Source organism: Triticum urartu, chromosome 2A, assembly GCF_056163025.1.
Source record: "Triticum urartu cultivar PI428250 chromosome 2A, HENAU_Tu73, whole genome shotgun sequence".
Classification (NCBI taxonomy): domain Eukaryota; kingdom Viridiplantae; phylum Streptophyta; class Magnoliopsida; order Poales; family Poaceae; genus Triticum; species Triticum urartu.
The window spans coordinates 734,884,913-734,909,804 of NC_141874.1; the positions used below are offsets into that span (position 1 = coordinate 734,884,913).

The window sequence follows — 24,892 nt, forward strand, 5'->3', positions numbered from 1 at the left end:
AATACTAGTTGGTTATTTCTTTTCAATGCTGCTTGGAAAGTTCATTGGTCCTTGTCACGTCTTTGAGCTTTAAACAAAGTATCCGTGCCTTTCACCCACCCATCCACCCACCAAGTCGTCCAGGGACACTTTGTTTAAATGCGACTGATACTTCAAGACTTGCAGAGGCCAGCTTAGTTAATTTTTCCAGGGATCAACCAGCATCTTACCTCATCAATCCTGGCCATGGAGGTTGCCATATCTGCAGTTGCAAGTGAGCTTGTAAGCCGGTTCATCTCCCTCCTGATGAACAAGTATCACTCCTCCAGCCATGGACAATCAGAGGAGAAGGTGGTGGAGAGGTTGCAGCATCTCCTGCAGAGTAGGCACCTGTCGGTGTACAAAAAGAGGGGTGCATTTTTGTACCCCTATACCTGTGCACGGGCAGTCGGAGCCGCGCCTACAGTGACGCCAAGCAGAACAGGGGAGGTGAGCCAAGGTAAGACCAAAGCCCAAGATAATAAGAGCAACGCCAAGGCCAAGACCACAAAGAGCAAAGGGACGAAGCAGGTTCCCCCGGCAAGACCCTTGCTGGGGTAGCCTCAGCAGCCCTGGCAAGATCCTTGCCGGGATAGCTCGCCCCACACCAACAGAGTGGGCCACCCTTGAGCCCATGATCTCCAACATCATGTTGGTCCAGGGCTCGGGAGGCACCTCCATGGTGTCATGCAGATCCTTGTGAAGACATATTCAAGATCAAATGAGGAATAGAAGACGACGATCCTCAGCAAGATCCTTGCCGAGGAAGGCCACCAGACTCCAGTCAAGGCCCTTGCCGGGGATGACAGCGCGCCACGGCAAGATCCTTGCCGGGCCACCCGGCAAGGCCCTCACCAAGGACGCCAGCAGGGCCACCGCCAGGCCCACGCCAACCAAGCTTCCACCGCCGTTCGCATGCAGCTGCCAGCCCAACCAGCTGGGCGGGCACCTGCATGGCAACATGAAGCTCCCAGGCCAACTCATCGAGCGCCTGCATGGCGGCATGCAGATCTTCGTGAAGGCTCCGCCACTGTGCCACCTCAGCTGCCTGCCTGCCTACATGGCACCACGCGCCTCACTGGCCAAGGCACGTGTCAAAGGGAGGAGGAGCTGCGACGGACGGGACGGGCCTCGCCCCCGTCCCCAATAAAGCAAGGGGACACCTAAGCTACGCATTAAATGCGTCTTGTCCTGTAATACGAGCGATAAGCTCAGGGCACTGTACGTCTTTCCACCTCCTGTGTGCCATTGTGGCAGCCCCTTCCGACTATAAAAGGAGGCCCATGGCATACTGGAGAAGGATTCGGCTCTTTCGAACCACGCACTGACCACAGCTAGTTCGAGAGCTCAAGAACTCTTTGAAATACATCCACCAAAGCGGGACTAGGGTTTTACACATCCTCGCGGCCCGAACCTGGGTAAACGATCCTTGTGCTGTCTACAGCCCTGCTTTTCTCGCAACCCCGCGCCCCGGCAACCGTAGTAGGGATTCTTGTGATCCCATTGGTGTCGTTCCACACCGACATCTTTGGCGCGCCAGGTAGGGGGGCAATTGTGAGAATCTGGTCTAGTAGTTAGCCTAGCAGTTCTTCATCGCCCTTGGCTCCTGAGAAGGAGGCGGCCGGAGGAACGACGCCTGCTCGGCAGCAGAAAAGCTAAGTCATTCAGAGTTTTGAGTTATTTCCTCCTATACATAAGGTTATCGTCCTCGGAGATTTCGGCTATGTATGAGAAACCTGCATGCAAAGGGGCCCTCCCGCAATTGGCAATGCCCTTGTTCTGTTTCGAGTCCGCTCAACAGCTCAAAGCGGCCGCGTCGAGAGTGACGGGGTAGCCTTCCACACTTGGCAACGCTCCCGACTCTGACTCGAGTCAAGCTCGACAGTTCGGGCGGCAAGGTGGTTCGCACGGCAGCAAGCACACCCGGCAGGCCAATGGGGACCCATCCCCAAGACGCCGCCTTGGGTTTACGCACCGTTGAGCATACCCAATAACATAGGGAGGACATACAAAGGAAAATCGAACAGGAAAATAACATGCATAATACTGAAAGTGCTGCAGAGTTATATTACATCGAATTGTTGCTGCGGTTCTAACTAGAGATAGCGATTGTCTTGGTTGTGAACCTGCAGCGGTGATAAAGAAGGGGATGCCTAATCCCGGCAATGGCCCTCCACCCTCTGAATTTCGCCGACTCGGGTGATGATGGGCTTGATGCGCTCCCTGAGCGGCGCGAGGTCAGTACCCTCCGGCAAGCTCTCCAGCGCGGCGTCGAAGTCGAGGTCGGGGTACCAGTGCACCACCTTGGTGAGAACCTTGGTCATGGCACCCTGGCAAAGCCTCCGGGACTCGTCGGCCAGTGAGGCTGCCTGGTTGGTGTGGAGCCGCTCCAGAGCGCCGACAACCTTCTCAAAGAACATGGTCAGGCTGCAATTGGCGCTCACGCTCCGCTCCGGGACATACCTCACGTCCAGCATCCCCATGATGGCCAGCTGTGCGGCGGCCTGGTTGGCGATGGTGGCGAGGCGATCGAGCCAAGGTTCTCGCCCTCCACGTGATCCGCGAAGTTGAGGCCCTCGTTCTTCCGCAACTGCTTCTCGGCCTCCAGCTCCTTGGCCAGGGCCCCCTCTCGGGTTTTGGCCTCCGACAGCACCTTCTCGAGACCCTTCGGATTTAGCTTGAGGTCTTTGATGGAGTTGTTGGCCCCGGAGAGCTCCCCAGCCTTGCTGACGACCGCGCCCTGCGCCTCTGTCAGGGCACTGTTGAGCGTGTCCTTTTCCTGGGAGAGCTTCAGGGCCTGCTCCTTCAGCCTGTCGCGCTCGGCCTCCAACTCCTCCACCTTGCCGGCGTGAACCTGGGCCTGGGCATTGAGTGCCTCTTTGTGCCTCTGCTCCAGCTCACTGGTTCGCTGCAAGACAAGCTTCTCCACCTCTGCATCCTTGCCGCGAAGCATGGCGGCAAGCTTCTCCTCGCGTGCAGCGAGGTCCTCCTCCTGGGAGTTCAGCGCGGCCTCGTGCTGGGTCCGGGCAGCTTCGGCGGCCGCGACCAAGTTCCTCGCCGTCTCTTGAGCTTTCTCGATGTCGGCGAGCTTCATGGTGAGCTCCACGCCGCGCTTGGCCAGCTCGCCCTGGGCAGCCTTGAGCTCCTTGTGGGCCTCGCGGAACCAGTCCTGCATCTCGGCAACGCGCTTCTGGAGGTCCGCCTCCGCCTTCTTCACCACCGCCGTCCTGGACTTAGCCTTGTCTAGGCGGGCGCGGTGGAGCGCCTGGAGCTTCCGGAAGCTGGCGCCCATGGCGTGGAGGAGCCGCTCTTCCTGCGAACCGTCGCCGCCAACGATCGGCTCGTCGACGACTTCAAGCCCGGCAGCGGCAAGCACTTCGTCATCAAACACCTCTCCCTCAACGGGCATCCTGGTGCTCGACGCGCCTGGAAGGTGGACGAACAAGTCGTCGCTCATCCTCAGGTACTTGCCGGAGCCGGAAGCAGCAGAAGAGGAAGGCTGGTCACCAGCCACTTCCTCCTCCTCCTCGGCAGCGACCCCGCCGGCCTCTCCGGCAGGCCCCTTGCCGGTCTCCTCAACGGCAGCCTTGCCGTCCTCCCCGGTAGGCCCCTCGGCGGCGTCCTCGGCAGCGCCCTTGGCGGCCCCCTCGGTGGCGATCTTCTCGGCGTCCGCCTCGGCGGCCTTGGCGACGCCCTCGATGACGGCGTCCATGTCCTCTGGGTTCACCGAGGAGGAATCTGGATGCCGAAGAAGGGGGTGGGGCAAGGCCAGGACCAAGAGCCGAAAAGGAAAAGAAGCAGGGACGAATGGCGAACAACTTACCAGTGCCAGTATCCGACTAGGAAACGGAAGTTCCCTACCCGCCAGCATTTGGCGTCGAGGGAAAGCCGTCGGCGCCCAAGTTCTCCTCCTCCTCCTCCTCCATGTGCGTGGACTCGGTGCCTGGCGCCCTTGCCGGGGACGCCCCTCGGGGCGGCGTGGTTGATGAGGGCGGCGTGTTGGGAGTAGCCCTCTGTGGCTCCTCCTGCTGCTGCTCTCCTCCTGCATACCTAGCAAGGTCAGCACCAAAGTGTTGTGCCCCTGACACGTGTCGACGGGGAAGAGTGATGAACTTACGCTGGGGGCTATGCCAGGGGCTGCTGTCTGGGCTGCTCAACACCACTAGTGGCGCCCCCGAAGTACCAATTAGGGGATGACCACCCGCCAAGACCTTGGCCCTCTTCACTCTCTGGGCCAGCGTCTCCACGTCCCTGCAAAGATGAAGACAAGTCAAGACGAGCAACACAGATTGAGGAGGCAGAGATAACGAAAAGGAACCAGATACTTACTCGTCGTCCACCTCCTCCTCTGTTGTTTTCCTCTTCCTCCTCGGGCCGAGGGATCCATAATTGAAAGTAACCTCTGTATCGACATCCGCCGGAGGAGGAGAAGGAGGTGGTGTCTGGACACGCGTGGACGAAGAAGGGGCGGTTGTCTTCTTCTTCACCGCGGCCTTTGCTGCTGCGGCCCTCGTGTGGCGCCCGGACCCTCCAAGGTCAGCTATGGCCGCGCAGCCCTGCCAGGCCGGACCGGCTCGCCGGAACTGACCCGCCACAGGACTCGCCCTCTCCCCATTGCCGGCGTCGGGCCTGCGGTCTCGGCCTCCTCCGATGACGACTCGCCAGTCACATCTTTAACCAGAGGGGCCTCGGTGCCGGCGCTGCTGGCTCCCCCGGCGGCCGCCGCCCACCAGGCAAGCTCCTCCTCCTCCGTGGCCGTCGCGGCCTTGTCCTCCACACCGCCTGCGCTGCCGGCCTCCTTGGCAAGTTGTGCCTTCCTTGCCCTGGTAGCAATGTAGTCCAGCTTCGCCTGGGTGGTGTCCTGGACAAGCAGCCGCTCGGTGTCGGCGCTGACGTACCCCTCGTGCAGAGTGTCGAAAACTGCTGCACCTCGGCATCCTCCGGCTCCTTCCAGCTCAGGTCAGGACTATGCGTGTTGCAGTCCAGCATCATGACAATGATATCGGACCGGCGCGAGTTATTGCACAAAGGGACCACCCCCGTCGGCAGCTTGAACAGAGGCCCCTTGAGGACCTTGCCAGCCTTGGCGGCGGCCCTCGCGACCTTGCCGGTCCGCTCGACCTCACCGTCACGGCCCACGTCAAGCTGAAAGAGCCACTGGCAGAAATGGGCGTGCCCCATCATGGTGAAATTATGGTTGAGGCCGGGACGAAGCCGCATGATGTCGGCGGGGTTCGTGAAGAGCCAGGCTGGCCTCCCCTTGTTATGCAGTGGAGCGATCCGGCGGCGGATGAAGTCCGCCCCGATCATCTCAAGGGTGAGGCCGGCCTCGGTGAGCCGGAGGATCCTGGTGGTGGCGACCGTGAGCTTCTCGTCATCAGCATCGACGTCGCTCCAATCGCTTCTGCGGACCGGCGGCGCCCGTCGAACTTCGCAGAACGCCGACGGGTCCTTCTCCTTGATCCAGCACCACCGGACCCGCCATTCTTCCCACCACTCCTTCATGGCACCCTCCGGATAAGCCCCCTTGGATCTTGAGACCCAGGCAATGCAACCGGAGATGGAGCCCCCTGGTTGGATCCGAGGGGAGAAGTAATGGCGGAAGAGCGCCATTTTGGGGTGCACCCCGGCGAAGCCCTCGCAGAGATGCGCGAAAAGGGCCATGCATGCCACCGCATTCGGAGTAAAATCCAGGAGGCGGAAGCCAAAGGTATGCATGACGTCGCTGAAGAAATCGGAGAAGGGAGGACAGAGCCCGCAGGAAAAATAATCGACAAAGAAGGGGCACCGATTTGGGGTAGCCTCGACGCAGTCAGCGGGGATGACGCACGTGGTTGGATGCCTCGAATTCCCCTCCCCCCCGTCTTCTCTCCCCACAGGGGCCTGAAGGAGTCCCGAAGCTCGAACACGTCGAATGTTGAGGGGAAGAAGGCGGACTGCATCCGCTGCACCGCCAACGCACTCTCCGGCTGCTCCATGGCTCTGGCGTCCTTGGCCACTCCCTTGCCCTTGGTGGATTTTGGCGCCATGGCGGCTGGGGGAGGAGGGCATGAAAGAGGGTGGCGGAAGCGCAACGGCGGCGAGTAGGAACGAAGCTTGGAGAAGAAGAGGAAGGCAGGCGGAGGTTTCCGAGATTGGGGTTGCGCGTGTTGGGGAACGTAGTAATTTCAAAAAAATTCCTACGCACACGCAAGATCATGTTGTGCATTGCAACGAGAGGGGGAGTGTTGTCTACGTACCCTCATAGACCGAAAGCGGAAGCGTTAGCACAACGCGGTTGATGTAGTCGTACGTCTTCACGATCCGACCGATCAAGTTCCGAACGCACGGCACCTCCGAGTTCAGCACACGTTCAGCCCGATGACGTCCCTGGAACTTCGATCCAGCCGAGTGTTGAGGGAGAGTTTCGTCAGCACGACGGCGTGGTGACGATGATGATGTTCTACCGACGCAGGACTTCGCCTAAGCACCGCTACAGTATTATCAAGGTGGACTATGGTGGAGGGGGCACCACACACGGGTAAAAGATCAAATCAATTGTTGTGTCTCCAAGGGGTGCCCCCCTCCCCGTATATAAAGGAGTGGAGGAGGGGGAGGGCCGGCCCTCTCTATGGCGTGCCCTAGGAGGAGTCCTAATCCCACCGGGAGTAGGATTCCCCCCTTCCAAGTAGTAGGAGTAGGAGTCAAGGAAAGGGGAGAGAGAAGAAAAGGAAGGAGGGGGCGCAGCCCTCCCCCTAGTCCAATTCGGACTAGGCCTTGGGGGGCGCCCAACCTCTCCTCTCTCTTTCCCCTAAAGCCCAATAAGGCCCATATACTCCCTGGCGAATTCCCGTAACTCTCCGGTACTCCAAAAAATACCCGAATCACTCGGAACCTTTCCGATGTCCGAATATAGTCATCCAATATATCGATCTTTACGTCTCGATCATTTCGAGACTCCTCGTCATGTCCCCGATCTCATCCAGGACTCCAAACTACCTTTGGTACATCAAAACACATAAACTCATAATATAACCGTCATCAAACTTTAAGCGTGCGGACCCTACGGGTTCGAGAACAATGTAGACATGACCGAGACACGTCTCCGGTTAATAACCAATAGCGGAACCTGGATGCTCATATTGGCTCCCACATATTCTATGAAGATCTTTATCGGTCAAACCGCACAACAACATACGTTGTTCCCTTTGTCATCGGTATGTTACTTGCCTGAGATTCGATCGTCGGTATCTCAATACCTAGTTCAATCTCGTTACCGGCAAGTCTCTTTACTCGTTTCGTAATACATCATCCTGCAACTAACTCATTAGTTGCAATGCTTGCAAGGCTTAAGTGATGTGTATTACCGAGTGGGCCCAGAGATACCTCTCCGACAATCGGAGTGACAAATTCTAATCTCGAAATACGCCAACCCAACAAGTACCTTCGGAGACACCTGTAGAGCACCTTTATAATCACCCAGTTACGTTGTGACGTTTGGTAGCACACAAAGTGTTCCTCCAGTAAACGGGAATTGCATAATCTCATAGTCATAGGAACATGTATAAGTCATGAAGAAAGCAATAGCAGAATACTAAACGATCAAGTGCTAAGCTAACGGAATGGGTCAAGTCAATCACATCATTCTCCTAATGATGTGACCCCATTAATCAAATGACAACTCATGTCTATGGCTAAGAAACATAACCATCTTTGATCAACGAGCTAGTCAAGTAGAGGCATACTAGTTACACTCTGTTTGTCTTTGTATTCACACAAGTATTATGTTTCCGGTTAATACAATTCTAGCATGAATAATAAACATTTATCATGAAATAAGGAAATAAATAATAACTTTATTATTGCCTCTAGGGCATATTTCCTTCAGTCTCCCACTTGCACTAGAGTCAATAATCTAGATCACATCGACACGTGATTTAACATCAATAGTTCACATCACCATGTGATTAACACCCATATTTTACATCGTCATGTGACCAACACCCAAAGTGTTTACTAGAGTCAATAATCTAGTTCACATTGCTATGTGATTAACACCCAAAGAGTACTAAGGTGTGATCATGTTTTGCTTGTGAGAGAAGTTTAGTCAACGGGTCTGCCACATTCAGATCTGTATGTATTTTGCAAATTTCTATGTCAACAATGCTTTGCATGGAGCTACTCTAGCTAATTGCTCTCACTTTCAATATGCATCCAGATTGAGATTTGGAGTCATCTAGATCAGTGTCAAAACTTGCATCGACGTAACCCTTTGCGGCAAACCTTTTGTCACCTCCATAATCGAGAAACATATCCTTATTCCACTAAGGATAATTTTGACCGCTGTCCAGTGATCTACTCCTAGATCACTATTGTACTCCCTTGCCAAAATCAGTGTACGGTATACAATAGATCTGGTACGTAGCATGGCATACTTTATAGAACCTATGGCTGAGGCATAGGGAATGACTTTCATTCTCTTTCTATCTTCTGTCGTGGTCGGGCTTTGAGTCTTAATCAATTTCACACCTTGTAACACAGGCAAGAACTCTTTCTTTGACTATTCCATTTTGAACTACTTCAAAATCTTGTCAAGGTATGTACTCATTGAAAAAACTTATCAAGCATTTTGATCTATCTCTATAGATCTTGATGCTCAATATGTAAGCAGCTTCATCGAGGTCTTTCTTTGAAAAACTCCTTTCAAACACTCCTTTATGCTTTGCAGAATAATTCTACATTATTTCTGATCAACAATATGTCATTCACATATACTTATCAGAAATGTTGTAGTGCTCTCACTCACTTTCTTGTAAATACATGCTTCACTGCAAGTCTGTATAAAACTATACGCTTTGATCAACTCATCAAAGCGTATATTCCAACTCCGAGATGCTTGCACCAGTCCATAGATGGACCGCTGGAGCTTGCACATCTTGTTAACACCTTTAGGATCGACAAAACCTTCTGGTTGAATCATATACAACTCTTCTTTAATAAATCCATTAAGGAATGCAGTTTTGTTTATCCATTTACCAGATTTCATAAAATGCGGCAATTGCTAACATGATTCGGACAGACTTAAGCATAGATACGAGTGAGAAACTCTCATCATAGTCAACACCTTGAACTTGTCGAAAACCTTTTGCAACAATTCTACATTTGTAGATAGTAACACTACTATCAACGTCCGTCTTCCTCTTGAAGATCCATTTAATCTCAATGGCTCGCCGATCATTTGGGCAAGTCAATCAAAGTCCATACTTTGTTCTCATACATGGATCCCATCTCAGATTTCATGGCCTCAAACCATTTCGCGGAATCTGGGCTCATCATCGCTTCCTCATAGTTCGTAGGTTCGTCATGGTCAAGTAACATGACCTCCAGAATAAGATTACCATACCACTCTAGTGCGGATCTCACTCTGGTTGACCTACGAGGTTCGGTAGTAGCTTGATCTGAAGTTACATGATCATCATCATTAGCTTCCTCATTAATTGGTGTAGGAGTCACAGGAACAAATTTCTGTGATGAACTACTTTCCAATAAGGGAGCAGGTACAGTTACCTCATCAAGTTCTACTTTCCTCCCACTCACTTCTTTCGAGAGAAACTCCTTCTCTAGAAAGGATCCATTCTTAGCAACGAATATCTTGTCTTCGGATCTTTGATAGAAGGTGTACCCAACAGTAACTTTTGGGTATCCTATGAAGACGCATTTCTCCGATTTGGGTTCAAGCTTATCATGTTGAAACTTTTTCACATAAGCATCGCAACCCCAAACTTTAAAAAACGACAACTTTGGTTTCTTGCCAAACCACAGTTCATAAGGTGCCATCTCAACGGATTTAGATGGTGCCCTTTTTAACGTGAATGCAGCTGTCTCTAATGCATAACTCCAAAATGATAGTGGTAGATTGGTAAGAAACATCATAGATTACACCATATCTAATAAAGTACAGTTATGACGTCCGGACACACCATTACGCTGTGGTGTTCCAGGTGGCGTGAGTTGCGAAACTATTCTGCATTATTTCAAATGAAGACCAAACTTGTAACTCTAATATTCTCCTCCACGATCAGATCGTAGAAACTTTATTTTCTTGTTACGATGATTTTCTACTTCACTCTGAAATTATATGAACTTTTCAAATGTTTCAGACTTTATGTTTCATCAAGTAGATATACCCATATCTGCTCAAATCATTTGTGAAGGTCTGAAAATAACGATACCTGCCGCGAGCCTCAATATTCATGAGATCACATACATCAATATGTATGATTTCCAACAAATCTGTTGCTCTCTCCATTGTTCCGGAGAACGGCGTTTTAGTCATCTTGCCCAAGAGGCATGGTTCGCAAGCATCAAGTGATTCGTAATCAAGTGATTACAAAAGCCCATCAGCATGGAGTTTCTTCATGCGCTTTACACCAATATGACCTAAATGGCAGTCCCACAAATAAGTTGCACTATCATTATTAACTTTGCATCTTTTGGCTTCAATATTATGAATATGTGTATCACTACGATTGAGATCCAACGAACCATTTTCATTGGGTGTGTAACCATATAAGGTTTTATTCACGTAAATAGAACAACAATTATTCTCTAACTTTTGGGTATCCTATGAAGACGCATTTCTCCGATTTGGGTTCAAGCTTATCATGTTGAAACTTTTTCACATAAGCATCGCAACCCCAAACTTTAAGAAACGACAACTTTGGTTTTTTGCCAAACCACAGTTCATAAGGTGCCATCTCAACGGATTTAGATGGTGCCCTTTTTAATGTGAATGCAACTGTCTCTAATGCATAACTCCAAAACGATAGTGGTAGGTTGGTAAGAAACATCATAGATTGCACCATATCTAATAAAGTACGGTTATGACATCCAGACACACCATTACGCTGTGGTGTTCCAGGTGGCGTGAGTTGCGAAACTATTCCGCATTGTTTCAAATGAAGACCAAACTCGTAACTCTAATATTCTCCTCCACGATCAGATCGTAGAAACTTTATTTTCTTCTTACGATGATTTTCTAATTCACTCTAGAATTATATGAACTTTTCAAATGTTTCAGACTTTATGTTTCATCAAGTAGATATACCCATATCTGCTCAAGTCATTTGTGAAGGTCTGAAAATAACGATACCTGCCACGAGCCTCAATATTCATCGGACCACATACATCAGTATGTATGATTTCCAACAAATATGTTGCTCGCTCCATTGTTCTGGAGAACGGCGTTTTAGTCATCTTGCCCAAGAGGCATGGTTCGCAAGCATCAAGTGATTCCAAAAGCCCATTAGCATGGAGTTTCTTCATGCGCTTTACACCAATATGACCTAAACGGCAGTGCCACAAATAAGTTGCACTATCATTATTAACTTTGCATCTTTTGGCTTCAATATTATGAATATGTGTATCACTACGATCAAGATCCAACGAACCATTTTCATTGGGTGTGTAACCATATAAGGTTTTATTCACGTAAACAGAATAACAATTATTCTCTAACTTAAATGAATAACCGTATTGCAATAAACATGATCAAATCATATTCATGCTCAATGCAAACACCAAATAACACTTATTTAGGTTCAACACTAATCCCAAAAGTATAGGGAGTGTGCGATGATGATCATATCAATCTTGGAACTATTTCCAACACACATCGTCACTTCACCCTTAACTAATTTCTGTTCATTCTGCAACTCCCGTTTCGAGTTACTACTCTTAGCAACTGAACCAGGATCAAATACCGAGGGGTTGCTACGAACACTAGTAAAATACACATCAATAATCTGTATATCAAATATACCTTTGTTCACTTTGCCATCCTTCTTATCCGTCAAATACTTGGGGCAGTTCCGCTTCCAGTGACTAGTTCCTTTGTAGTAGAAGCACTCAGTCTCAGGCTTAGGTCCAGACTTGGGCTTCTTCACTTGAGCAGCAACTCGCTTGTCGTTCTTATTGAAGTTCCCCTTCTTCCCTTTGCCCTTTTCTTGAAACTAGTGGTCTTGTCAACCATCAACACTTGATGTTTTCTTGATTTCTACCTTCGTCGATTTCAGCATCACGAAGAGCTTGGGAATCGTTTCCATTATCCCTTGCATATTATAGTTCATCACAAAGTTCTAGTAACTTGGTAATAGTGACTAGAGAATTCTGTCAATTACTATCTTATCTGGAAGATTAACTCCCACTTGATTCAAGCAATTATAGTACCCAGACAATCTAAGCACATGCTCACTGGTTGAGCTATTCTCCTCCATCTTGTTATGCAAAGTACTGTCAGAGGTCTCATACCTCTTGACACGGGCATGAGTATGAAATACCAATTTCAACTCTTGGAACATCTTATATGCTCTGTGGCATTCAAAACATTTTTGAAGTCCGGTTCTAAGCCGTAAAGCATGGTGCACTTAACTATCAAGTAGTCATCATACCGAGCTTTTGTCAAAACGTTCATAACGTCTGCATCTACTCCTGCAATAGGTCTATCACCTAGCGGTGCATCAAGGCCATAATTCTTCTGTGCAGCAATGAGGTTAATCCTCAGATCACGGACCAAGTCCGCATCATTGTTACTAACATCTTTCAACTTAGTTTTCTCTAGGAACATATCAAAATAAAACAGGCGAGCAAAACGCGAGCTATTGATCTACAACATAGATATGCTAATACTACCAGGACTAAGTTCATGATAAATTTAAGTTCAATTAATCATATTACTTAAGAACTCCCACTTAGATAGACATCCCTCTAATCCTCTAAGTGATCACATGATCCATATCAACTAAACCATAACCGATCATCACGTGAAATGGAGTAGCTTTCAATGGTGAACATCATTATGTTGATCATATCTACTATATGATTCACGCTCGACATTTCAGTCTTAGTGTTCCGAGGCCATATCTGCATATGCTGGGCTCGTCAAGTTTAACCTGAGTATTCTGCGTGTGCAAAACTGGCTTGCACCCGTTGTAGATGGACGTAGAGCTTATCACACCCGATCATCACGTGGTGTCTGGGGACGACGAACTTTGGCAACGGTGCATACTCAGGGAGGACACTTATACCTTGAAATTTAGTGACATATCATCTTATAATACTACCGTCAAACAAAGCGAGATAAGATGCATAAAAGATAAACATCACATGCAATCAATATAAGTGATATGATATTGCCATCATCATCTTGTGCTTGTGATCTCCATCTCTGAAGCACCGTCATGATCACCATTGTCACCGGCGCGACACCTTGATCTCCATCGTAGCATCGTTGTCGTCTCGCCAATCTTATGCTTCTACGACTATCGCTACCGCTTAGTGATAAAGTAAAGCATTACAGGGTGATTGGATTGCATACAATAAAGTGACAACCATATGGCTCCTGCCGGTTGCCGATAACTCGGTTACAAAACATGATCATCTCATACAATAAAATTTAGCATCATGCTTTGACCATATCACATCACAACATGCCCTGCAAAAACAAGTTAGACGTCCTCTACTTTGTTGTTGCAAGTTTTACGTGGCTGCTACGGGCTGAGCAAGAACCGTTCTTACCTACGCATCAAAACCACAATGATAGTTTGTCAAGTTGGTGCTGTTTTAACCTTCGCAAGGACCGGGCGTAGCCACACTCGGTTCAACTAAAGTTGGAGAAACTGACACCCGCCAGCCACCTGTGTGCAAAGCACGTCGGTAGAACCAGTCTCGCGTAAGCGTACGCGTAATGTCGGTCCGGGCCGCTTCATCCAACAATACCGCCGAACCAAAGTATGACATGCTGGTAAGCAGTATGACTTATATTGCTCACAACTCACTTGTGTTCTACTCGTGCATATGATATCTACGCATAAAACCAGGCTCAGATGCCACTGTTGGGGAACGTAGTAATTTCAAAAAAATTCCTACACACACGCAAGATCATGGTGATGCATAGCAACGAGAGGCGAGAGTGTTGTCTACGTACCCTCGTAGACCGAAAGCGGAAGCGTTAGCACAACGCGGTCGATGTAGTCGTATGTCTTCACGATCCGATCGATCAAGTACCGAACGCACGACACCTCCGAGTTCAGCACACGTTCAGCCCGATGACGTCCCTCGACCTTCGATCCAGCCGAGTGTTGAGGGAGAGTTTCGTCAGCACGACGGCGTGGTGACGATGATGATGTTCTACCGACGCAGGGCTTCGCCTAAGCACCGCTACAGTATTATCGAGGTGGACTATGGTGGAGGGGGCACCGCACATGGCTAAAAGATCAAATCAATTGTTGTGTCTCCAAGGGGTGCCCCCCTCCCCGTATATAAAGGAGTGGAGGGGGAGGGCCGACCCTCTCTATGGCGCGCCCTAGGAGGAGTCCTACTCCCACCGGGAGTAGGATCCCCCCTTCCAAGTAGTAGGAGTAGGAGTCAAGGAAAGGGGAGAGAGAAGAGAAGGAAGGAGGGGGCGCAGCCCCTCCCCCTAGTCCAATTCGGACTAGGCCTTGGGGGGCGCCCAACCTCTCCTCTCTCTTTCCCCTAAAGCCCAATAAGACCCATATACTCCCTGGGAATTTCCGTAACTCTCCGGTACTCCGAAAAATACCCAAATCACTCGGAACCTTTCCGATGTCCGAATATAGTCGTCCAATATATCGATCTTTACGTCTCGACCATTTCGAGACTCCTCGTCATGTCCCCGATCTCATCCGGGACTCCAAACTACCTTCGGTACGTCAAAACACATACGTTGTTCCCTTTGTCATCGGTATGTTACTTGCCCGAGATTCGATCGTCGGTATCTCAATACCTAGTTCAATCTCGTTACCGGCAAGTCACTTTACTCGTTCCGTAATACATCATCCCGCAACTAACTCATTAGTTGCAATGCTTGCAAGGCTTAAGTGATGTGCATTACCGAGTGGGCCCAGAGATACCTCTCCGACAATCGGAGTGACAAATTCTAATCTCGAAATACGCCAACCCAACAAGTACCTTCGGAGACACCTGTAGAGAACCTTTATAATCACCCAGTTACGTTGTGACGTTTGGTAGCACACAAAGTGTTCCTCCGGTAAACGGGAGTTGCACAATCTCATAGTCATAGGAACATGTATAAGTCATGAAGAAAGCAATAGCAGAATACTAAACGATCAAGTGCTAAGCTAACGGAATGGATCAAACCAATCACATCATTCTCCTAATGATGTGATCCCATTAATCAAATGACAACTCATGTCTATGGCTAGGAAACATAACCATCTTTGATCAACGAGCTAGTCAAGTAGAGGCATACTAGTGACACTCTGTTTGTCTATGTATTCACACAAGTATTATGTTTCCGGTTAATACAATTCTAGCATGAATAATAAACATTTATCATGAAATAAGGAAATAAATAATAACTTTATTGTTGCATCTAGGGCATATTTCCTTCAGCGCGAAGGGTAAAAGGAACAGTGCGCCCGCGGTTATCCCTTTTTATGGGGAAGCCGCGGGGCGCGCTGCCCATTTACTGCGATGTGACGCATGCATGTGGAAATCGCCCCACGCATGCCGCCCACGTCACGCACACCCCTCCACGCCACGCCGCGCGCGGGGGTCGTGGGAAGCGCAACATGCGAATAGTTTTACCGCGGTTTAAACCGCCCCGCCTGCCCGCGCACCATTTTGGGCCTGGCCCAACGACGTGTCACGCTTATGTGTGGCCCAGGCCCGGGGGCTCCTATGGGTGTACAAAAAGAGGGGTGCATTTTTGTACCCCTATACCTGTGCACGGGCAGTCGGAGCCGCGCCTACGGTCACGCCAAGCAGAACAGGGAAGGTGAGCCAAGGTAAGACCAAAGCCCAAGATAATAAGAGCAAGCCAAGGCCAAGACCACAAAGAGCAGAGGGACGAAGCAGGTTCCCCCGGCAAGACCCTTGCCGGGACAGCTCACCCCACACCAACAGAGCGGGCCACCCTTGAGCCCACGGTCTCCAACATCACGTTGGGCCAGGGCTCGGGAGGCACCTCCGTGGTGTCATGCAGATCTTTGTGAAGACATATTCAAGATCAGATGAGGAATAGAAGACGACGATCCTCAGCAAGATCCTTGCCGAGGAAGGCCACGAGACCCCAGGCAAGGCCCTTGCCGGGAACGACAGCGCGCCACGGCAAGACCCTTGCCGGGCCACACGGCAAGGCCCTCACCAAGGACGCTAGCAGGGCCACCGCCAGGCCCATGCCAACCAAGCTTCCACCGCTGTTCGCATGCAGCTGCCAGCCCAACCAGCTGGGCGGGCACCTGCGTGGCAACATGCAGCTCCCATGCCAACTCATCGAGCGCCTGCATGGCGGCATGCAGATCTTCGTGAAGGCTCCGCCACTGCGCCACCTCAGCTGCCTGCCTGCCTACATGACACCACACGCCTCACTGGCCAGAGCACGTGTCAAAGCGAGGAGGAGCGGCGACGAACGGGACGGGCCTCGCCCCCGTCCCCAATAAAGCAAGGGGACACCTAAGCTACGCATTAAATGCGTCTTGTCCTGTAATACGAGCGATAAGCTCAGGGCATTGTACGCCTTTTCACCTCTTGTGTGCCACTGTGGCAGCCCCTTCCGACTGTAAAAGGAGGCCCATGGCATACTGGAGAAGGATTCGGCTCTTTCGAACCACGCACTGACCACAGCTAGTTCGAGAGCTCAAGAACTCTCTGAAATACACCCACCAAAGCAGGACTAGGGTTTTACGCATCCTCGCGGCCCGAACCTGGGTAAACGATCCTTGTGCTGTCTACTAGCCCTGCTCTTCTCGCAACCCCGCGCCCCGGCAACCGTAGTAGGAATTCTTGTCATCCCATAGGTGTCGTTCCACACCGACAGCACCATCGTCGAGGAAGCGGACGCTCGATACATAACCAACTCAGGGATGATGATGCAGCTCAAGATGCTCTCAGAGGCCATGTACAGAGGGCACCGTCTGCTTGATACATGGAGGTACCGAGCCCTCCAAGACGGTGCAGGCTTTGATGAGGTTAGCAGCAACAACTCATCTAGCAGCAGTTTGTATTTAGCCATTCCACTCAAACGTTCTCGAAAAACAATGGTGAACGACGACAAGGACATTCGCCTCGAGTCAGATGGTGCTTTGGAAAGCTTAGAAATTGTTGTTGCTAACATGTCAGAATTTGTTGTGCTTCTGAGCGAATGTGAGTGCATGTCTCGCAGGCCATATGACGTTTACCTTTACACTGACAACTTCATGTTTAGCCGACACGCTGAAAAGCAAAAGCTCTTGAGCTTCTTGTTGGAGCACAACGATCCTTCAGGTGATCATGCATGGGGCGTCCTTCCGCTCATAGGTGGTGTCGCAGTTGGGAAGAAAACCTTGGTTGCTCATGTGTGTGGCGATGAAAGGGTTCGCTCACGTTTCTCCTTTATTTTGCACTTGATTGTGGGAATACTTGATGATGGAAGGACAATGTTTGGGATGATGTTGGTAGTTATTGAGTTTGCTTCTGATGTAGATGATGATGACTGGAAAAACTTTTAGTCGTTTCTCAGAAAGATGGGTAGAGGGAGCAAGATCATCATCGTAAGCAAACTTAAGAGATTAGCCCGGTTGGGAACGGTGAAACCGATCTTCCTAAGTGTGCTATCTTACGACGAGTTGAGATACCTTTTCAAGGCACTATCCTTCAGGAGTGTAGAGCCCGCAGAACATCCTCGGCTAGTACAAATGGCAGATGAATTTGCCAAGGAGTTGCACAGTGCACATGGTTCACTTCTTGCAACAAATGCGTACGCGAATGTCTTGAGAAGGAATCTCGATGTTCAGTTTTGGCGGCGCATAATGGACAAGGGGATGAGAGTGGTCAAGAGGAACCTCTCCATGTATGGCGTGCATCCCAACACGCTTATAGAACAAGGCCATCCAATGGACATAACAGACTTCGGTTTGCATCCACTTAGCATGACACCTTACACAGTTGGTGCTTCAGTGAAGAAGGAACTGCCATGTGTGACATTTGCAGAACTTGTAACAGATCCTAGTGTTGTCCCAAAAGGAGACTTCACTCTAGTTGCATGAGAATCAAGGATATCCCTCAGAAATCATTTGTTTATATTGTTACAAGTCGTGCTCAGGATACACATCAGGGCAGCGCCTTGCCAGGGAGGAAGCGACAAGGAGTGCCAATCTAGTTTTGTTTCAAGACTTGTAAAATGTAACTCTTGCCGTATTTTCTTGATGCATCGTTGCTGTGAACCATTGAACTAAATGTATCACGCATCTCAATTAATGTACAGTAAATCTGCAGAAGTGCTCTTCTTAGATAATGCTTCAAGTCTCGGTCTCTCGGGTAGGTGGCTAACCGATGCAACAGAAATTAAACATACAAGAAAGAGGTATATGCATCATCAACATCATCATCATTGCAATGTTATGGCTAGAATTATGCTATACTTGATAGTGAAATTGGGACAGATTTAGATACAAATTACCTAGGAATTGATTTTGAAGAACCCTGGGAGCACTGCGGCATCGCGTTGCATCCGGGAGGCTCCCGTGCCAGCCCTTGAGGTGCTCGTAGTCGAACTAGCTACGCGCCTCCCATTCTCCCTCGCACCTGACGTCGGCGACCGCCATGGCTCCACACGAGGTGCGGCTCATTGCTGGACTAGGGAAGGCAGGAGGATGCTCGTGGTTGCACCCATGGTAGGTTGGGAAGAAGGTAGTTGGGGGTTGCACAGCATCCGTGAGGCGCACGTTGCCGCTGGCGAGGCTCCCGCTCTAGCCCATGAGGTCCTCCCAATCGACCTGGCTAGGCGCCTCCCCTCGTCTCATTTTAAGTAGGTGACCACCATGGGTCCGCACGAGACCCGATGGGGATGCTACGTGCTGCGCGGCGGCGCCGCTCGTCGGTGGCCGATGCCACGGCGTGTTTGGGCTTTGGGGAAGGAGGAGATTGGAGATTGATTCAGCGAACAACATCGCTGGTAGGCACTGACCGTCGGGCCCCATGAGAAAACGGAAACGGTACGACTATTGCTAAGAGCATATGCAGATCCCTTAAAAGCTCGCCGGTCATGTTTTTCCGGCTAATTTACAATACAAGCAAAATAACCCGGCCCGAAAAAGTCATGTAAAAACGGCCCTACATGTAAATGTTTTACGGGAGGCCGGAGAACCGCTTTAGAATCCGCAATATATACTAGAGCGAGGCCGTTTTAGGGTCCGCATTCTTCATTTCCCATATCCCCCTCTGCTGCAATTGAACATCTCCGGCGACAAATCCCCTTTCTTCCGGCAGCTTTTTTGCGGCGCATGTAGCCATCTGAACCTCGTCCTGATTTCGAGCGCATGTTGCCGGAGGGGTGGCCAAGGGTGATTGACAGCCGCCCGGAGACGCTTGAGCACAGGCGAGAATATTCGGTCCAGCCTGTCGAAGTTGCTCCAGGTCCGGCTGCCGGCGCTGCGGGAGAGAGCATCGCGCTTCTGCGCCTACTCCTTGCACCACTCCTCCACCAGCAGGTGGAGGGAGGAGCTCCCGGCCCCGTCGTCGTTGTGGGGCCTGCGAGGCAGCGCGCATGGTTCGACGCGAAGGTTTTGCACAGCATGCAAGGTACACTTGTTGAAACAAATATGTTCGCGGACGTTTTAAGAAGGAATCTCCATGTCCAGTTCTGGCGTTGCATATTGAACAAGGGGATAAGTATGGTTAAAAGAAACCTCTCCATATATGGTGTGCACCCAACTATGCTTTAGAACAAGGCCACCCAGTGGACATTCCGGATTTTCCTTGACATTCACTTACCATGACAAACTATACTGTTAATGTTCCAATCAAGGAGGAATCACCAAGTGTGAGACTGGGAGAAATTCTAGAAGATCCTAGTGTTAGACCCGAATAACTTCATTCAAATTTCATGGGAATCAAGGATACCCCCTCATAATTCAGCTGCTCACTTTGTTACAAGCTGTGCCCTGGATACACATGAAGTTAGTGCCATGCTAGGGAGTAAGCGGCGGGGAGTGCCGATCTAATATTGTTGCAGAACTTGTGTAATGTAAAATCTTGTCGTATTTTCTGATACATGAGCATCGGATATGTTCGCGTGGCCATATATAGCATCATCTTAAGTGGCAGTTAGTACTACTACTCAAAAGATCTAGCTAGTATTAATAAGGTGGCCAACTAATGAAACATAAATTAAACTAACAAGAAAGAGGTCTATGAATCATCATCGGGTAAATCCTTAAATAACTAGTAATTCAGAATCACAACAGATTTACCATTGCAGAGAGCAATCAGGTTTGTCCATCAACAGAAGCCTGGCCATGAAGAACACATATGGCGCAACAGTTTTGAGCCATGAAGAACTGGTAGATATATCTTCCAAATGATTGACTACTCAGGAAGTAATTCAAGTATTTTGCTGTTGTGTAACATAAATGATATGCATATTAATTGTATGAGAATATAGTACACAATGGTAGCCTTTGTTTTCTCAACCTGGATTCAAACATCCGTGAGGAATATCATTAAAAAATAATGACGCCATGATCTCCAAAGGCCAAAAACAGGTTAGTGTGGAAGAATATTAATTTAGACCTACCTACTGTGACTATTAAAAATACAAGTCTTTTCATGACGCTTGGGCAGTTGGCTAGTCATTCTCACATGTTTTTACGAGGAGCCCAACTAGTGTATTCCTTGGGGCTAGTAGACCAATATATAGTACAAGTACAGGCAGTTTATAAATGGTACATGTTAGCAGCCGTCTGCCACTCACTCTTGAACTCGTCGCAGTCAATAGTCTGGGGACTTTTCTTTTGTGTGCGGAACTCTGCAAGACTTGACAGATGCTAGTTAATTTGTCCAGACTACATAGAGATCGACCAGTAGCTCTCCTCATCGGCCGCTCTTCTTGCTTGCCATGGAAGCTACCATATCTGTAGTCACAGGTGAACTAGTGAGCCGTTTCATCTCCTTCCTGAAGAACAAGTACTACTCATCTTTGAGCGATGCACAATCAGAGGAGAAGGTGGTGAGGAGATTGCAGCACCTCCTGATGAGAGTCAGCATCATCATCGAGGAGGCAGATGCACGGTACATAACAAATTATGGGATGTTGTTGCAGCTAAAGATGCTCTCGGAGGCCATGTACAAAGGGTACCGCGTGCTGGACACCTTGAGGTATCAAAACCTCCAAGACAGTGCAGACACTAATGAGGTTAGCATCGATGACCCATCAAGCAGCATCTTGTATATATCCATTCCTTTCAAGCGTTCTCGAAAAAAAATTGAGAAGCATGACATGGCCATGCACCTCGAGTCAGATGGTGCCTTGGAAAGCTTAGAACTTGCTGTTGCTAACATGGCAGAATTTGTTGTCCTTCTGAGTGGATGTGAGCGCATGTCTCGTAGGCCATATGATGTTTATCTTTACACCAACAACTTCATGTTCAGCCGACATGCTGAAAAGCAAAAACTATTGAGCTTCTTGTTGGAGCACAACAATCCTCCTGGTGATCATGCACCAACAGTTCTTCCAATCATAGGTGGTTTCGGAGTTGGAAAGAAAACATTGGTTGCTCATGTGTGTGCAGATGAAAGGGTTCGCTCACGCTTCTCCTCTACATTGCACTTGAATGGAGACAACCTCGTAAGAATGAGCAGAGGAAGCAAGATCATCATCATAAGTAAACTGAAAAGATTAGCCCATTTTGGATCAGTGCAACCTATTTTCCTAAGTGTTTTGTCTTATGATGAGTTGAGGTATCTTTTTAAGACCCTAGCATTCAGGAGTGTAGACCCTGCAGAACATCCACAACTAGTACAATTAAGAGATGAGTTTGCCAAGGAGTTATATGGTAAGCAAGGTTCACTTGTAGCAGTAAATACGTTCGCCCAGGTGTTGAGAATGAACCTCACTGTTCAGTTTTGGCGTTGCATATTTGGTAAGGGGATAAGACATGTTGAAAGAAACCTCTCCATATATGGTGAGCACCCAAGCAAGCTTAAAGAACAAGGCCTTCCAGTCGACATAACGGACTTTGCTTTGCATCCACTTACCATGACAAGTTATACAAGTAATGTTCCAATCAAGGAGGAATCACCAAGTGTGACATTTGGAGAGCTTCTAGCAGATCCTAGTGTTAGGCCAGAAGGAGACTTCACTCTAATTGAATATGAATCAAGGGTCCCCCCTCATAAATCATTTGTTCATTTTGTTACAAGTCGAGCTCAGGATACACATGAAGGAAGTAGTAGTACCTTGCCAGGGAGGAAGCGACGGGGTGGGCCAATCTAATTATTATTTTTGAACTTGTGTAATGTATGTAACTCTTTTTGTATTTTTATAAACAGATGTGTTCATGTATTATACTGAACAAAATGAATTACAGATCTCAATCAATGTACTGTAAATTTGTATTAAGTATTTGTTATGAGTGGGGGGATCCTGAATAAAGGGCAGACCCCAAGTATTTTATAGCATGGACAAGGGGAAAACAGAAGGAAAATTTGTGTCTTTTATCAGATCCAACAATCCACCGCCTGCTAATCGAGCAACAATACTACGTGTGTGTAAACTCCATGGTGCCATTCCATCTAATCGAGCAACGAAAACGCTGCATATAAAAGAGCAAAGCAACGGAGCTCTGATTTATCCTGTGCCGTGGCGTGGAAGTGGATGTGGACGCCACAAAAATCAGATGAGATCAGACTACGGTTCTGGTAGGCGCCGGGAAAATCAGAGCCTCCCACAAAATCAGCACTAATGTTTTTGCAAAAAAAAAACTTAGATCGAAACAGGTTTAGAACTGAAACCACCCACGAATCTATTTCGGGGAGCACTGGCGGGGGAGCCTCGCCGACGGCGTGCTCGCAGTCGACCCAGCCAGGCGCCTCCCTCACCTCGCTTGAAGCCAACGACCACCATGGGCCCACCGTGGCTGGGCGGCGGTGCGGCTCACCGGTGGCCGCCATGGCGGTTTGGGGGCAGGCCCGGTCCTGATGGGGGGGCAGGGGGGGCGGCCGCCCCGGGCCCCCGAAACATAGGGGCCCCCACCTATGTGTGCTCTGTGTATTAGGCCCTTGAAAAAATTGACCCTGCGCTAATTTAGGTGCAACATGCCTGTACGTTTAGGTGTAGTAATGGGCAAGTAAATCAGCGATGGCCTGAATTAGTGGAATTGCCGTTTCCCACGCGTAGGCCCGCACACAACGACATGACCGATCGATCTAGCCGCAAACCAATCCCTCAAAATAACCTAGGCGCATATCACGCCCGACTCGCGTCGCTGCAGCATCCTCCCGCGGAGTCCTCACCGATGCTTCCTCCTCCAACAGCGGCTCGGATGATTTCATGTTCGTTGGACAGGAGTAACAACACCCCCGATCCTGACAGGCAGTCTTGAACAACAGAACAGGTAAGCATCTTCTTGACTCATCATCCCGGGGCTAGCTAGGTTTTGTGATAGATAGGTTGCTACTTAGTGGCATAATCTTTTCGCAAAAAAAGTGGCACAATCAGTAGCTAGTGAATTAGCGGAGAAGAGTACGTAGGATGTGGTTGTCCGGCCTTCTGATCAATTAATCTAGCTGTGTCGGTGGTTGATGAAATACGAGGGGAGAGAATGACTAGGATCCATGAATTAATGAAAATAATAGTTGAGATGAAATTAATCAGACAATCCACGGTTGATTTAATTTATTTAGGTGGCTAAACTAATTTTAGCGTTGTAAATTATATAGTGATTCTAGCTGAGGGCGATAAGGAGTCATTCAATTTTTGTGTGTGTGGCAAACTATATAGTGAAATATACGATGCAGGCAATTTCCTTGGAAAAATGTAAAGTAAGATAGAATTAATATAACCATATACAATTAATAAGGAAACTAGGTCGACATGCTGGGTTGCACTCCCTCCATTGATAAAAAGTTAAGAATAAACTGTGTTTAAAAATAATCATACCATGCAAGATGCATAAAGGGCCCCGGGTTTTGTTTTCGCCCCGGGCCCCTCAAATCTCAGGACCGGCCCTGTTTGGGGGTTGGGGGAAAGAATTCATCGCTGGTGGACACTGACCACTGGGCCCACGGGAAAACGGAAGCGGTTTGGCTACGCCAATGGTACAACAAGTTGGGCTGAAATGTCGAAAGAAAATGGACTCTAGCTTAGGCTCAATAATCCTTTCCTGTTGGTCCGGGACTTTTTGGGCTGGGCACTAGGAACCTGCAAACAAAATCCAAACCCAAGCAGAGCAACTGCCTGATGGTTACCTTTGTCTAAAAAAAACCTAATGGTCACCGTCCCCTCAAAAAACAAACTAACGGTCACCAGCTACCACCTGCGGAGGCTCCCGCAAGGGTCACTTTTTGGCCTGGGAGCGTTTGATGTTCATAAAAAAGACAAACGGGCGACATCGATAAACCATGGGAGATGGGGGAGTATTTGACAAAAAACTACCACAATTGGAGTCGACATCCCACTGAACTACACCTTTCAATGATTTTCTGCCTAAAACTATCACTTTTTTTTCTATTTTTCTGCCTAAAAACTATCGAAAATGATTGATGACCGTTTTAGACGATTTAACCATGTTTATGACAAGTGGGACCCACCCATCAGCTGGCACGTTGGCAAGCAGCTGGCTAGGATGCATCTCACGTGCCACTCGCCATGATGCATCCCGCAGGCCAGCAGCGCACCAGCCAAGCTAGCACACGAGCAGCTGGATGCATCCAGCAGCTTGTGTGCTAGCCTTGTGAGCAGGAGTAGGAGCAAAGTGGTTGCCCCTATCATCTTCTCGTCCTTGAGCTCGTCAGAAAAACCATGGCGGCAAGCTCTGCCAGAGACCGGTGAGCTCCGGTACAAAAATAAGAATAATAGGTCCAACAAGAAAGTAATAGG

General features: G+C 49.2%; 1 protein-coding gene and 1 pseudogene across 1 annotated transcript; both read left to right on the top strand.

Annotated features, from left to right (window-relative positions):
- The first annotated feature begins 225 nt into the window (after positions 1-225).
- On the top strand, positions 226-20,018 carry LOC147987374 (disease resistance protein RGA2-like; annotated as a pseudogene).
- Positions 20,019-20,795: 777 nt separating this feature from the next.
- Positions 20,796-22,336, top strand: LOC147987375 (uncharacterized). Its single transcript, XM_087540326.1, has one exon. It carries the CDS (start codon positions 20,912-20,914, stop codon positions 22,286-22,288), a length of 1,377 nt encoding a protein of 458 aa, XP_087396452.1. The 5' UTR covers positions 20,796-20,911; the 3' UTR covers positions 22,289-22,336.
- The last annotated feature ends 2,556 nt before the right edge of the window (positions 22,337-24,892 follow it).

Bases quoted from the DNA above. Each gene is read 5' to 3' on its own strand.
- LOC147987375 (XM_087540326.1), top strand. From the start codon at position 20,912: ATGGAAGCTACCATATCTGTAGTCACAGGTGAACTAGTGAGCCGTTTC.